The sequence below is a fragment of the Aspergillus pseudonomiae genome, assembly GCF_009193645.1.
Source record: "Aspergillus pseudonomiae strain CBS 119388 unplaced genomic scaffold BDV37scaffold_65, whole genome shotgun sequence".
Classification (NCBI taxonomy): domain Eukaryota; kingdom Fungi; phylum Ascomycota; class Eurotiomycetes; order Eurotiales; family Aspergillaceae; genus Aspergillus; species Aspergillus pseudonomiae.
This window is the reverse complement of record NW_022476057.1, coordinates 58,313-71,843: the sequence shown is the minus strand read 5'-3', so window position 1 is coordinate 71,843 and position 13,531 is coordinate 58,313. Positions and strand designations below refer to the sequence as shown.

The window sequence follows — 13,531 nt, the reverse complement described above, 5'->3', positions numbered from 1 at the left end:
TGTGTCATCATACTGTCTCCCTCCAGCGCTGCTGGACCCTACAACTCTCTATACTACATTATTTACTCACCTACTCGATGCGACGTGCAGCTCTTCACGCTTTCCGTAGCGCGCGTCGTGTACCGGTATGGAGAGTTGCTGGTAGGAAACCGCGTGCTGTGTCGTTCACTAGCAGCCACTCTCTAGCTCTCCGACCGTCCTCCGCCGGGAAACATCCTCCTATCATTCCCGCGACCCTACACTCATCGATGCATCTCCGCAACTTTTCGCTTGCCGTGATATCGACGGTCGTTGCATCCGGGGCCTGGTACGCTTATCAGGGCAGCAGTTCTCAGTCGGCAGCAGTAGCGGGCTTGAACCGGACCATATCTACTTCCACCACGGCTTACGCTGAGGACCCCTCGGAGCCAACCCGCCGTGCGCTTCTGGTGGATAATGATCAGTTTTATACCGCTACTATCAACGGAGAAGAACCGCTTCGTAAACAGACGGACGACTCTGATCGCCGACTCCTAGAAATGTTGACGCCAGAGCAAGCTACGCAGAAGCTGAGGAAGAATGAAGAATCGTACTTGGTTCATCGAGGCAAGGGTGTTATCCGCTATGACGTGGTGCAAGTGCCTAGTAACTCGCCAATTGAAGACGATCATGCCGAAAAGATTGTAGAGGTGCCGTCCACAGTAGCTACAGCGAAAGAGGGCGAAGCCAACAGCGACTGGATGTTCTGGGGCGTGTTCGACGGGCATTCGTACGTGTATCCACTTTTATTCGCTGATAAATCTGTATAGAACTGACTGGGTTACAAGTGGCTGGACGACTTCCGCTAAGTTGCGAAATGTTCTCATCTCCTACGTGGCTCGGGAATTGAACACCACTTACAAGGCTGCGGCTTCTGATCCTTCGCTACTCACACCTACCCCTGCCGCTATCGACGCAGCTATTAAGCAAGGATTTACCCGATTGGATAATGATATCGTACACAACAGTGTCGAAAAGGTACTCAAATCTAACTCGCGGAGGGTTGCAGCCGAAACACTTGCTCCCGCTCTGTCCGGCTCTTGCGCTCTTCTTGCCTTCTATGACTCCCAGTCAAAGGATTTGAAAGTTGCTTGTGCGGGTGATTCTAGGGCCGTCCTTGGTCGCCGTGGCCCGAACGGCAAGTGGTCTGCAACCGCGCTGTCGGAAGACCAGACCGGCGGGACTCCTTCCGAAATGCAGCGTTTACGGGCCGAACACCCTGGAGAACCTAACGTTGTACGGAATGGAAGAATCCTAGGCCAACTGGAGCCTAGCCGATCTTTTGGGGATGCGTTCTACAAGTGGAGCAAAGAGACTCAAGACAAAATCAAGCGGCAGTTCTTCGGAAGAACACCCCACCCTCTGCTGAAGACACCACCCTATGTCACCGCTGAGCCTGTCATCACTACCACCAAGGTCGAACCTAGCCGGGGAGACTTCCTCGTCATGGCTACTGACGGTCTCTGGGAGATGCTGAGCAACGAGGAAGTCGTCGGACTTGTCGGCCAGTGGATCGAGCAACAGCAGGCTGGAAATGTGGGCGGCAACAAGACGTGGCTGAAGAGCTGGCTCGGTTTCGAAAGCAAACAGCTTCCTGTTGAGACATCACAAGAAGCGGGAACCGAAGGCCAGCGCCGTCCCATCCGCCAACAGCAGTATGATATCTCAGGCGTCGCCGACCGATTCACAGTCGAAGACAACAACGCCGCCACCCACCTCGTGCGTAACGCCATGGGCGGCAAGGACAAGGACATGGTCTGCGCACTGCTGACCCTCCCTAGCCCATACTCCCGTCGCTACCGGTACGTTGCAGTCCCACTCCCACCCAACACCAGAAACAAACTAACATGAAATACAGCGACGATGTTACAGTAGAGGTTATCTTCTTCGGCGAAAGCCCCGACACCCGCACCGTCGAAATCAACAAGGAAGCCAGCGCATCCGAAGAAAACCCTAGAGCCAAGCTCTAGACCATCCCGGAGATACTAGAACTGACATCAATGCCGTAAGACCTTACCACATACTTGCTTTTCTTTATCGTACGGGTCCCATATACATATGATCCATTTCGTACTCTTTTCATTTCTTCTTTTATTTTCATGTCCCCGAGCACTTAGTATGTGCATGCTAGATGATCGTAAGATCTGGCGTTTTTTTTGGTTTTGGGTGGTGATCTACTATGTGAATATCAGCTAGAATGGCACATCTCTTTAGAATGATATATCATCTCTTCAGTGTACTGTATCTACATATAACGGTAGAATAGATGTGCCGTTTACCTCACAAACACCACTCTATGAGCGCATGAACCTACTCTATATATCTAAAGTAACCGAACAGCACCATAGCACAGTAAGTGCCACACCAAGACCAGAGAAAATCAGACCAAACTAGCAAGCGACAAACGTACCCCTTAGCCTGACAGTATCCTTGAACGTTTTCCATGGTTGTCCCGGCCATCAGATGTTGTATATTCTGAAAGGTCAGCATATCACAAGGGAAAGCCTCTGAAATCTTGGAGTTAGCTAGAGTTACTACCCGTGAAAATATGCTGCATTATTCTGCCCATTTTGAGACTTGAATTTTATAATTGGTAGAGATAGAGGGGATCTAGCTTATTAGGAACGGGCGTCTTTCTAGTTGCATACGAGGTTCGGGGGTCACAGTAGTATGGACGGAAATTTGCAGGATTTGCGTATTTTGTTGACTGGATTTTATGTTGATTATGTTCAAATTTTGAGATATTAAATGAGCTTATATATACAGACGGTATGATATATACATGAATAGAAGAAAGAAGGTAGGTAAATCGCCTGGTTCACGCCCAAGTCGACTGTTCGTATCCTTCTTTCACGTGCCAACCAGTGCAGGTAAGGATAGACCTGCTGATAGTCCTTTGAGCGAGCCACTGGCCGAAGTTTTGAGCAAGTAGAAGATGAAGCCACTGCGGGGTGTGTCTCACTTTGCGCACAGGCGTATTGACTTCGACGGGACATTTGGATGCGGACATGACCGCCCTCGTGTCTGACTCGCGTGACTCTGGTTTGGCGGCATAGATGTCTTCTCGAACATCATGGAGGGGTTAGTCTGGACCCCATATAGCATGTGAGTCCTAGCGGAGCGAAAGCAGGCCTTTCTTATTGTTGGCCCGCAGCTATTATCGGCCCATTTGGCAAGCTCCATACTGACAGATGCATCTCTCTTGAATCATCCAGTAATCACCCCTAGTGGAGTCCCTTGAAGCCCTTTGCGTCCGTCATGGTAGCTCTGTAAATTGAGTCCTCCGGAGCGCACGCTTTGTTTGCAGTGTACCCGATATGCATCTGCTTCCAGGGCTTTAGTGGTTCCTTCCTGAACATGCACTTGTCTAGGAAAACGGTTTGCAGCGTGGCAATGTTCGTACTGGTGACCCAGTAGAGCAGAAGCGCCGCGGGCATTTCATAGTAGTAAGACGAAAGACCGACATTCAGCGCCAGAACCTGAATGAAAGCCCTGATTCCGCGCACGGTCAAAGCCCTATAGAGCTCTATCTTCGGCAAATCGGCCATCTGCGAGAACTTCTTGGCTTTCCAGCCGGCGCTGATGTTGAGCAGGATAGACATGGTCAATGCCGCTGGCAGAATACCCGTTGTGTCGCCTGCTAGTAGATCCGGAAACCAAAGCGCGCCTTCCGTCGCTAGGGAGGGCTCGACCTCTAGATGGAGACGAGGGGCTCCTGATGAAGAGGTAGGCTCGACGAGGGACAGAAGATACGGAATAAGACCCTTGTCATTTCCAGACATGGCTCGGAGAGCCTCCATGACTGATATCCAAATGGGAATTTGGAGAAAGTTAAGTGGCTTCCAGAACTTTGGGATGTTCCATCGCTTTCTCAAGTCCGCATGTTTCGATTTCATACGTTGCGCCAGCATAGGAGTAGCGGTCGAAAGGTTTTGAATGTCATTAACGTCGTCGACTTTGAACTTGTTTCTCAATATATCATCCTTGTAGTACTTCTTCCAGGAAGAGAGAAGTGGAACCAGATCCCGCTCCTTGCGCGCTTGGATCTTGGTATATATCTGTAGAGGCATTGCGACGGTTGATCGAACGATCAATGCGGTCAATGGAATGGATACTGCCCATGACAGACCACTGATTGAATGAACGCCCTGTATGAATGTGGACGAAGCGTCTAATAGTTCGTTAACAAAAGGCGACGGTCTTGTTGGGTGGAAATGCCGGGTTTGCTGCAAAGTCGTCTTCCGCGGCGCGCGGAGTGAGCGATGGAAAGGCCTCATCTTGCCGGCCAATGGCTTGCTGGTTGCTTTATTAGCGTCCGATATGGGCGATAGCACAAGATGCGGAGAAGAGGAAGCAAAGAAGAGAATATATATCTATAAAGTACAGTAGTAAAGGCAATTGCGTTGTTAGAGATATCTCCGGATACACACCAGAAAAACAAAAGAACAAATCATGTGATTATATGTCACATGAATATCGAATAAGGTCATACGATACAATACCATACCGAACGGTTTCTGATCGGCACGGACTCCGAGTCGGCTTATCGATAGTGAAACTACCAAATAATCGCCAGCTGTTTGTTCCACAGCTCCTTACAGTAGTACCTGCGCGCCGCCCAACGTACGGATGATACAATAGTTATGTTCGTTGTCTCTCGCTAGCCATGATGCTGTTTCTATTGAAGACGGCGATCACCGTCCTTGCGCTCCTCGCAGCCTGCGTCCTGCTGCCCCGACTTCCCCTGGCGATCCTCCGCTTCGTCCTTCGTGGTGTCGGATGGGTTATCCAAAAAAGAACAAGGTCTCGTAGGGAGTATCTTCTCTCGCGGGTCCGGGCTGAAGATGAGGAGGCCTCATATAAGCGAAGCAGATCGTCTTCTGGGGCGCAGGGAGAGGATGAGGATTGGGAGAAGCTTGACTCATCTAGTTCCGGTTCAGGTACACCTGGCAATAACAAGGCCCAAGAGAGTGATGACTGGGACGGGATTATAGGGTTCTTTCATCCATTTTGGTATGGTTACTGCCTCGCCAGATGTATGCATACCGTTATGGACGCAGCTGACATATCGTTCTAGCAATGCTGGAGGCGGAGGAGAACGTGTCCTTTGGGAAGCTGTGAGGGCAACGCAGAAGCGCTGGCCCAAAGCGATTTGCGCCATATATACAGGAGATCACGAAGTCAACAAAACTGCCATGCTGGAGAGAGTCCAGAATCGGTTCAACATTCAGCTCCACTCTCCGACCGTGGTCCTACTATACCTTACTACCCGTAAATATGTCGTCAGCAGCATGTATCCTTACATGACTCTGCTGGGTCAGTCTTTGGGATCTCTGATTGTCGCCTACGATGCATTCAATCTTTTAGTTCCAGACATGTTTGTCGATACCATGGGCTATGCTTTCACACTGGCCTTCTGCAAGATGCTTTTCCCGTCCGTCCCAACTGGTGCTTATGTGCATTATCCTACGATATCCACGGATATGCTCCAGTCGTTAGATGATACGACCGGCGTGAAAGGAGTTAACTCAGGTGCCGGAAAGGGACTGAAGGGACAGATCAAGCGAAAGTACTGGCTTGCTTTCGCCCGTCTCTACGGCTGGGTGGGGGGCCATGTGGACGTCGTGATGTGCAATTCCTCCTGGACATCTGCGCATATTCGCACCATTTGGGGCCCGTCTCGGCGGGAGCAAACTCACAAGGAGCCAACCGTTGTATTCCCACCTACGGCCGTATCAGAGCTTCAATCGGCTATTACAGTAAACGCAGAGAGCGAGAAAAACAGGGAGCCCACCATCCTGTACATTGCGCAGTTTCGGCCTGAAAAGAACCACCCGTTAGTGTTGCGCTCGTTCGCGCGCTTCCTTCAGGAGCGCAGCAAGAATCCTACCTCGGCGTCGCTACCACAGCCCAAATTGGTTCTCATTGGCTCTGTTCGACATGCCAGTCCCGATGAAACCCACATCTACAATCTCCGGCTGCTAGCGCATGAACTCCGCATCCGCGATCATACCACTTTCATATGTGACGCCAGCTGGCCCGCCATTCTCTCCCACCTCGGTACAGCATCGGTCGGCGTCAACGGAATGTGGAACGAGCACTTCGGCATCTGCGTTGTGGAATACCAAGCCGCTGGACTCATCAGCGTGGTACATGACTCTGGTGGCCCTCGCGAGGATATTGTCGTTGATCTGGGTGATGGTGCGACAGGCTTCCGCGCCTCAACGGAAGACGAGTTCGCCGCTGCGTTCGAGGCCGCACTGGCTCTACCGGAGCAGGAAAAGGTGGCGATGCGCTTGCGTGCAAGGAAATCTGCCCTGCGCTTTACCGAGGAGGAATTCTCCCTCAAATGGATCAACGAGATAGGGAAACTCGTCCAACTGCAAGGTCGGTGATTTGCAGATTTTTGTCGGCCTGTGATATCCAGGGATATCAAATGTTTTGTATTCTTAGAAACTCCTAGACTCAGCGGATAAGTGTGTATGTAAGAGTTGGCTGTGGTCATTGCGGTTTTGTTCATTAGCAGCGCATCTCCTATATCTATACTCTTTCACTGGTTTTTCTTCCCGGCTCTAACAACAGAGTACTGTCACACTCTGAGTTTTGAAGGAACCTGTATCTTGTTATGCTATTCCCTGATGCCAAGCTGTCCCACCAATATCGACCTCACCCAGAGCACTCATTGCCCTAAATCCAACCGATGCGGTATGCACAAGGAACCCGTATCTTTCAATGTCAGCAAACAGATTTACGTTGACCTAACATAGATGGCAACCACACTTCTATGAGCAAAACAGAAATATATTCCAGAACAAAAACCACGGACACAATAGGTAATAGACGTAACAGCCCAAACACGCATCCACTCGAGGATATCCCGCACACGAAACAGATGGAGTATTTCCATGGGTATGAAGACTCATCGTAAACACATAATAATGACGGTCCGCAACCCTTGCGGACTAGGGGGAATCGAATCAAAAGCAAGATGTAGGAAAATAGAAGACGCAAGGAAAGTAAGAAAAAAAAAGCCTAAAACAAAAGCGAGAGAGAGCATGCAAAATGCATCCGGTACTTCGGTATATCAACGAAAGTTTAATCGCCGTCATCTGGTTTCCACCTGGTATCTCAACGCCAAAAAGTAGAACCCTCTATGTTTGACTAAAATCCATGGTAACCTGCAAATGATTGGCTCAATGCCAACTTTCGAGAATGAAAAAAAAAAAAAAAATAATAATAATAAAAGGGGTGTAGATGATGATAAAAGGGGGCGTTGAATTGGAGAATAGGAAAAGAAGAGAAAGGTGAAAGGAGACCAGGGAAAGGTCAGTCGAACAAGTCACCACTCATGGTTAGGCATACCCCGAGTCTCCAGGGTTGATGTTCAGCATTTGATTCTGATTGTTCATCACGTAAAGATTGTCCTGGGGACTTCCGTACCCACTCATGCCGGAGACACTGCTGAGGTTTGACTCATCATCCTCGAAGCCAAACTCGCCGCCGGAACTGGCGTCAAAACTACTACGACCTCCGATGTCACTAGGATCTTCTGCCGCCGCAGTTATCTGATCCCACTGCAAGTTCTGCAAGGCTGGGTATTGTGCCAGCAGCGCGGCTGGGAGAACAAAACCGTTGGCATGTTGACCATCCATGCCCGGCACCATGAGCGGCTGCGGGACCGGCTGTAAGTGGCCCGCATGCTGCTGATGCTGTTGATCCATGAGCGAGCGCTCTCGCTCTTGAGATTCTTCATCTAGGAGTGGTTTGATACAGATTCGGCCCGCCTCCGATCGGAAATGGCGGCCCAAGGCATCTGCACGGGCAAATCGGCGACCGCATCCCCACTGCCCGCCCCGTGATAGATCGCCACGGCAGACAAACTTCTTCTCTCCGGAATGCAGGCCTTCATGTCTTTTACGATCGTGTTGACGAGCGAATGCCTTCCCACAGACGGTGCAGACAAATGGCCTTTCATCCGTATGAGTTCGCAAATGGGACCGGAGATTGTAGGCTCTGGTGAAGCGTTTGGGACAAAGATGGCATTGGAATGTAGCAGGGTGTTTCTGAACACGCTTGGAATCATTAGGGCTTGCGCTGGGCCGCTGAGGGTCCGCGAGACCCAAAATATAATTGCGGTTGTCAATAGATGACGTAGACAGACGACGAGACCGCGAGGGCGAAGGATCCCGGGACGATGGGTTACTGTGTGGCTGGCGGCCTGTCGAGTCAAACGGCGACAACGACCGTGGGGATGACGCGGCCAAAGGCTCCAGGCTACTCGCTATTGACACCGGGGATCGTGAGCGAGAAGCGGGATGGGCGTACGGATCAGATTTGCTACGCATGCGGCCTGTATTATTAGATTAGCATGTGATAAAGAACGCTCAGATCGATGGCAAGGACACAGGGATTGGCTCTTACGCATGGACGGAGGCGGACTCAACGAATCTAAATCTGCCGATGGCTTGGTTGATGGAAAGATCGGGTTTTTAGCAGGCGGCGCGAACTCCACGTTAATGGATGGTGGCGCCATCTGTGACGCCTGACCAATATCCCCAATGACAGCGGTTCCCTGAGGCATATTAGGAACGCCTTCCGTTCCGTTGCCATAGATATCCGTGGGAGGACATGAGTATCGGTTCCCGGCGGGAGCGGAGATATATGGCATGTTAGGGATCATATCGTTCCCCTGCTGGGGCATCAGCTGCGGAGAAATGTACGGGCTATGGACTGGACTAATGCCCTGATGGTGCTGCTGTTGCTGTTGCTGTTGCTGCTGTTCCGACAGTGTGAAGGATTCGATCCCCAGCGAGCTGTCGTAAAGTCCCGGGTCATTCTGAGGCGCCAAAAGCGGAGAGGGGTTATTATCTACCCCGTCAAAGGACTCATGCTGTGACATGTACGGAGAGGGCGCAGCGGATGACACCTCGGACACCTCAGAGGGGGCACGCCGATGGCCCTGAAAGGCGGCATTACCCATCATGCTCTGCCAGTCCGGAGGCGCATTGCCTGTCAGGTATGCAGCACTGGCTGGATCCAACGACGTATGGCGGGAGTGCTGTGGGGTATAGTATGCCCCTGGCGTTGAGCCTGGGGGAGACATAGGGCCTGGAGATGAATGATGAGGCTGCTGGTCCTGCGGGGACATCTGTGGAGAGGCGACGGTGTGAGGGGAGGGCATTTGACCGACCAGATCGGCCGGGTTGACGGCCTGGTTGACTTGTCGCTGCATCTGCGTGTCAAGCATCAGCGAGGAATCGTATTCGGAGGCGGTCGTGCTGTTGGGACTATGGTTCGGGTACAGAGAGAAATCGAAGTCGGTCGGGTTTGAGTTCAGGAGGGTGGAGAAGTTTTCCTCATGCGGCTGTTGATGTTGCTGAAGCTGTGGTTGCATCGGAAGCCCCGATGAAGGGTCGAGCTGGTTGACCAGCCCTGGATCGAAGGACTGGAGTTGGAGGCTGTGAGAGAAGGCTTGATCGGGCGGGCCCAGTGTTTGCGCGCTGGTCGGGGAGAGGTAGCCGCCCGCGGTATAGCTGTAGGACTCGGCGCCCGGTGAATTTGGATTCGGGTTGGCATTAAACGATGCAGAGGTTTGGAAAGCTGAAACAGCGAAGGAAGGATCTAGAGTTAAGCCGGGCGAAGCGTTGTTGTATTGGTGCTGCGGATGGGCTGAGGGGCTCACACTGCGGTTTTTAACGTCCGCAGTCGATTGCCCTGCATCCCGGAGCGTGTCCTGGGAAGCCATCGCGAATCGAGGTATCCCAGAATAGATCCCACGCGAAGCAAGGCTGAGGGCGCAGAAGACGCTGTGGAAGCAATGGAATGATCGCTCGATCACTCAAAGCGGGGATTCGCGTCGATGACGGGCGGAAGAGAGGGGCGGTGATGGTGGAGGGAACAGTAATTGTTGGAGCGATAAGGCAGATGAATGGCCAATTTCAGGCGCACATGGGGAAAAACGAGACGATTTAGTATATAAGAACGGGCGAAACGCTGACAGGAAGGTGGACAAGTAAGGAGCGATAGGGGGCAGTCGATCAACTGTGGGAGTGCACCTTGCGAATCAGCCTCGTGGGAGTGGAAGTCAAGTCGGTCTGGGGGAATGTTTCACATTCTCGCTCTCCCACAAGGGAGTTTAAGTATGTTATTTATTATGTATGGATGTATGTAAGAAAAGGTACCCTGCAATAAGAAAATGGGGGCCGTCAATTCCCCGCTAAGTAGTTTGTTGAAGAGCCTCTCCGTAATATTAAAGGGGATCCCAACCCAGTCACTGGTGGAGGCAATAGTAGTAGTAAGTAATAGTAATAGTTGTCGTGGTGGAAACAGAAGACGATCGATGAATTTAAAAAGGATCGAAGATCCCCTGATCAAGAAAATTCATGTTTTCTTCCTTTCCAGATAATTTCCCTTTCTGGGTCCAGCAAGCCATACTTGGGCGGCCTTGCTGCCTGAACCACTCGCCATGCACGTGAGGTTGGATTTAAAGGTGGTGTTGACAATTATTCCCTCACTCATATCTCTTCTCGATGGGAATCTAATAATAGTCTCTGAACCTTCAATGTCACTGCCTACCAAGTTTCTTACCATATTCGGTGGATCTGGTTGGTAAAAGCAAGAGGAGGAATTATTCTAGAATACGAAACAAACACTCACAGTGTTGTATTCGGCCGGGTTGATGCTCCACCCAAGACTAAGAACTGCGGGCTCTGAGTTGGCGGTACGGTATGTACGTACATATTTATACATACAGATATCCATGCTCTCTGACAGGAGATACATTTGTTAGGTCCTTTGTCTGTTCCTTAAGCCTAAAAATCATTAGGTAGCCATGAAACCGAGAGAGAGACAGCGATCTCTTCGAGGTGGTGGTTAGGCAGGGAAGATCAGTATTATACCGCAGTGTATCTGCAGTACGGATCACAAACAAGCACTGCAGAACTACTGGAAGCGAAGACTTGCAGGACAATCAACGGCATCCCATTCGTCCAGAATCTGAGCATATGACGGTGCCTGACGACAACATGGCAAGAATACATCATTTCGATCCATCATATGTCATTAGTACCGTCTGTATTGTCCATACCGACAATACAGACCACCATGAGCCCTAATTTCATGAGCATAGCTAACTATGGATTCTCTGCTTCATAAAAGCAACATTAATGCAGGCAACACAGCTCCAAACAAAGAAAAAAAATCATAAATCATTGTGCGCGAAATAAACGACTAAGCACGGGGTAGATTTAATGAACTCGTCTACTCAGCGGTGGATCCCCACCACTATCAATGACTACTACTATATCTCGTTTCTCTGATGGGCCTCCCCACAATTTCTCAACTAGAGTTATGCCTAACTGCAAGGAACGTCGATGATTGGATTTAACCGCGACTATCACTGCGATATCCGGGATAGAAAGTCAGCCTGACGGACTCCCAGACTCTCACCGATTGCGCTTGCCCACCCCCTTTCGCTTCTTCATTTCGCTTTGAGCCTCCCGGGAACGAGGCTAGTGATTGGGATGGCCTGATGGGATTTCTCAAGTGGAACTCAACCACAATCCGCCTTCTTGCACAGCCACCGCTGGTGCTACCTTTCTCGTTCTTCTCTCCTCCACCCCCACCTGGTGGGCAGGTATCCTTTTTTATCCTTTGTCGGTTCTTTCTTTTTTCCGTCGAATGATGGCATCAATCTATTATTGAGTTAATTCCAACAACCTCAAGGTTACCGTTCTATAATTATACGATATGTATGTACATACATCCATGCACGGACGCATTGGAAATTAAGTTTTGGTACAGGGAAGGGAACCCCTCCGAAAAGGTACTAAATCAGACCTGTCCAAACGCCTTCACACTGCTGCGCACCTGGTTGGTGTTATAATCGACCAACAGATTGTCCTCGCAGCTGGATCCCAATCCCGCGTTCTTGGTCCAGGCCGGCTCCCAGTAGAAGAAACCGGCGGCATTAGTAGCCGACAGGGTGTCCGACAAGCGTTGCAGGAAGGTGACCTGGCCGTCCACCGAGAAAGGGATGTCCGTGAGGTCGGAAGGGAAAGCGAACTCGGGGCTGGAGCACTTGACGGGCCAGTTGGTTTCGACCACGGCAACCTCCTTGCTGTAGGTGGACTGGATGTTCGTCAGGCTGGTCTTCAGTGCGGCAAGGGTGGCCTTTTCGCTGTAGAAGGGATAGTAGGACACGCCGATCATGTCGAAATCGTCGGACGTGAGCAGGCCGGTGCCGAGCGTGGTGTCGTAGAAGTACTTCTGTTGCTCCCAATCCCAGCCGTTGTCGAGGTGAATCAGGATCTTGGGCTTCGTCGCCAGCGTGGAGTCCTTCACGCCCCAGGCGCCGGAGTGCAGCAGCCGTGCGATGTTCTCGTAGTTGGGGGTTTGGCCCAGCGGCCACAGAAGCCCCGACGTGATCTCGTTGCCGATGGACACGATCTCCACCTTGATATCCTCCTCCGCGAAGGTGTTGCACACGCTCAACGTGTATTGGTAGATCTGGTCGGCCAGCGTGTTGATGTCGTCGGTGGACCAGCCTCCCGGGGTGGTCTAATAACCTTTTGTCAGTCTATCACCATGGAGTTACAGTACGTCAAGAGCACAGTTGGAAGGAGAAGGGCAATACCTGATGCTTCGGATCCGCCCAATCATCGCTGTAATGGAGATCTAGGTAGATGCTGGCGCCAGTAGCTGCAACCCGCTTCGCGAGGTTGACATTGTAGGTCAGGTCATAGTCGCCGTTTTTCACCCACACACGCTGGCGGATAGAATTGACCCCATTATCGGTCAAGATAGCTTCCAGAGCCTGGGTCTCCCCGGCCAAGTTCTTGTAGGCAACGCCGGCCGTCTCTTCGATGAAGACGGAAGAGATATCGGCGCCGCGGTAGGTGAGGGCGGCGTTGGCCAGAAGAGGCAGAGTCGCAAGAAGGTAGGAGAAGAGCATTATAGCTGCTGACAAGTCCCAACTAAGTGACTGAAGGGGAAAAGAAAAAGGCCCGTCTGCTGCTTGAAGAAAAAGAACTCGACTAGGATAATATGACTGGAGTTAAATAGTTGGGCGCATCCAAGCGCTCTCATGACGCACGCGGAGGAACTACTTCATTAAGGACAGTATCCCCTCATGGCCTGAACTTGCAATTAATCAATATAGAACGACAAACGGGATCCGTTCTCCCTTGGACACGGAACAATTGTCCACAGGAACTCTTACGAACTATATCATTGGTGGATGGACTGTGTCCGGTGTTCCGTCTGAGATACCAATTAGGGCTCCACCATGCTAGACCCTGACTTGAAATGGATTCATTCCACTGCGCAATGAACGATGCTCTTCATGTACGAGCAAAACTGCGAATTCTAAATAAGAATTCCGAATCTGCACTTCCTAGTCTATCCACGGTTCTCTCCCGGGGAACTGTACAAGAAAGATAAAGCCGAAAGAAATGCAATGTCGGCCCGGCTCGGATGGCTGTTTCACATCTGTCAGCGATCTACAGTCGACCTT

The 13,531-nt window shown here is 51.0% G+C and overlaps 6 protein-coding genes across 6 annotated transcripts; 2 read left to right on the top strand and 4 right to left on the bottom strand.

Annotated features, from left to right (window-relative positions):
* Window positions 1-77: 77 nt before the first annotated feature.
* On the top strand, window positions 78-1,988 carry ptcF (type 2C protein phosphatase ptcF; the record flags this gene model as incomplete). The annotated part of the gene is made up of 3 exons (XM_032087789.1): window positions 78-748; window positions 807-1,820; window positions 1,877-1,988. 3 exons carry the CDS (start codon window positions 78-80, stop codon window positions 1,986-1,988), a joined length of 1,797 nt encoding a protein of 598 aa, XP_031938647.1.
* Window positions 1,989-2,635: 647 nt separating this feature from the next.
* On the bottom strand, window positions 2,636-3,128 carry BDV37DRAFT_183215 (uncharacterized protein). The gene has a single exon (XM_032079521.1). The coding sequence runs from the start codon at window positions 3,012-3,014 to the stop codon at window positions 2,763-2,765; it is 252 nt and encodes an 83-aa protein (XP_031938646.1). The 5' UTR covers window positions 3,015-3,128; the 3' UTR covers window positions 2,636-2,762.
* Window positions 3,129-4,483, bottom strand: BDV37DRAFT_183214 (putative mitochondrial export translocase Oxa2). The gene has a single exon (XM_032079520.1). The coding sequence runs from the start codon at window positions 4,293-4,295 to the stop codon at window positions 3,243-3,245; it is 1,053 nt and encodes a 350-aa protein (XP_031938645.1). The 5' UTR covers window positions 4,296-4,483; the 3' UTR covers window positions 3,129-3,242.
* Window positions 4,484-4,596: 113 nt separating this feature from the next.
* On the top strand, window positions 4,597-6,668 carry BDV37DRAFT_183197 (alpha-1,2-mannosyltransferase ALG11). Its single transcript, XM_032079519.1, has 2 exons — window positions 4,597-5,031; window positions 5,096-6,668. The coding sequence occupies exons 1-2, from the start codon at window positions 4,685-4,687 to the stop codon at window positions 6,411-6,413; spliced, it is 1,665 nt and encodes a 554-aa protein (XP_031938644.1). The 5' UTR covers window positions 4,597-4,684; the 3' UTR covers window positions 6,414-6,668.
* Window positions 6,669-7,266: 598 nt separating this feature from the next.
* Window positions 7,267-9,909, bottom strand: crzA (putative C2H2 transcription factor Crz1). Its single transcript, XM_032079518.1, has 2 exons — window positions 8,440-9,909; window positions 7,267-8,368 (listed from the first exon to the last, which is right to left on the bottom strand). The coding sequence occupies exons 1-2, from the start codon at window positions 9,761-9,763 to the stop codon at window positions 7,371-7,373; spliced, it is 2,322 nt and encodes a 773-aa protein (XP_031938643.1). The 5' UTR covers window positions 9,764-9,909; the 3' UTR covers window positions 7,267-7,370.
* A 1,320-nt stretch (window positions 9,910-11,229) lies between these two features.
* On the bottom strand, window positions 11,230-13,262 carry BDV37DRAFT_183155 (putative arabinogalactan endo-beta-1,4-galactanase A). The gene is made up of 3 exons (XM_032079517.1): window positions 13,238-13,262; window positions 12,653-13,152; window positions 11,230-12,576 (listed from the first exon to the last, which is right to left on the bottom strand). Exons 2-3 carry the CDS (start codon window positions 12,968-12,970, stop codon window positions 11,851-11,853), a joined length of 1,044 nt encoding a protein of 347 aa, XP_031938642.1. The 5' UTR covers window positions 12,971-13,152; window positions 13,238-13,262; the 3' UTR covers window positions 11,230-11,850.
* Between the last annotated feature and the right edge of the window lie 269 nt (window positions 13,263-13,531).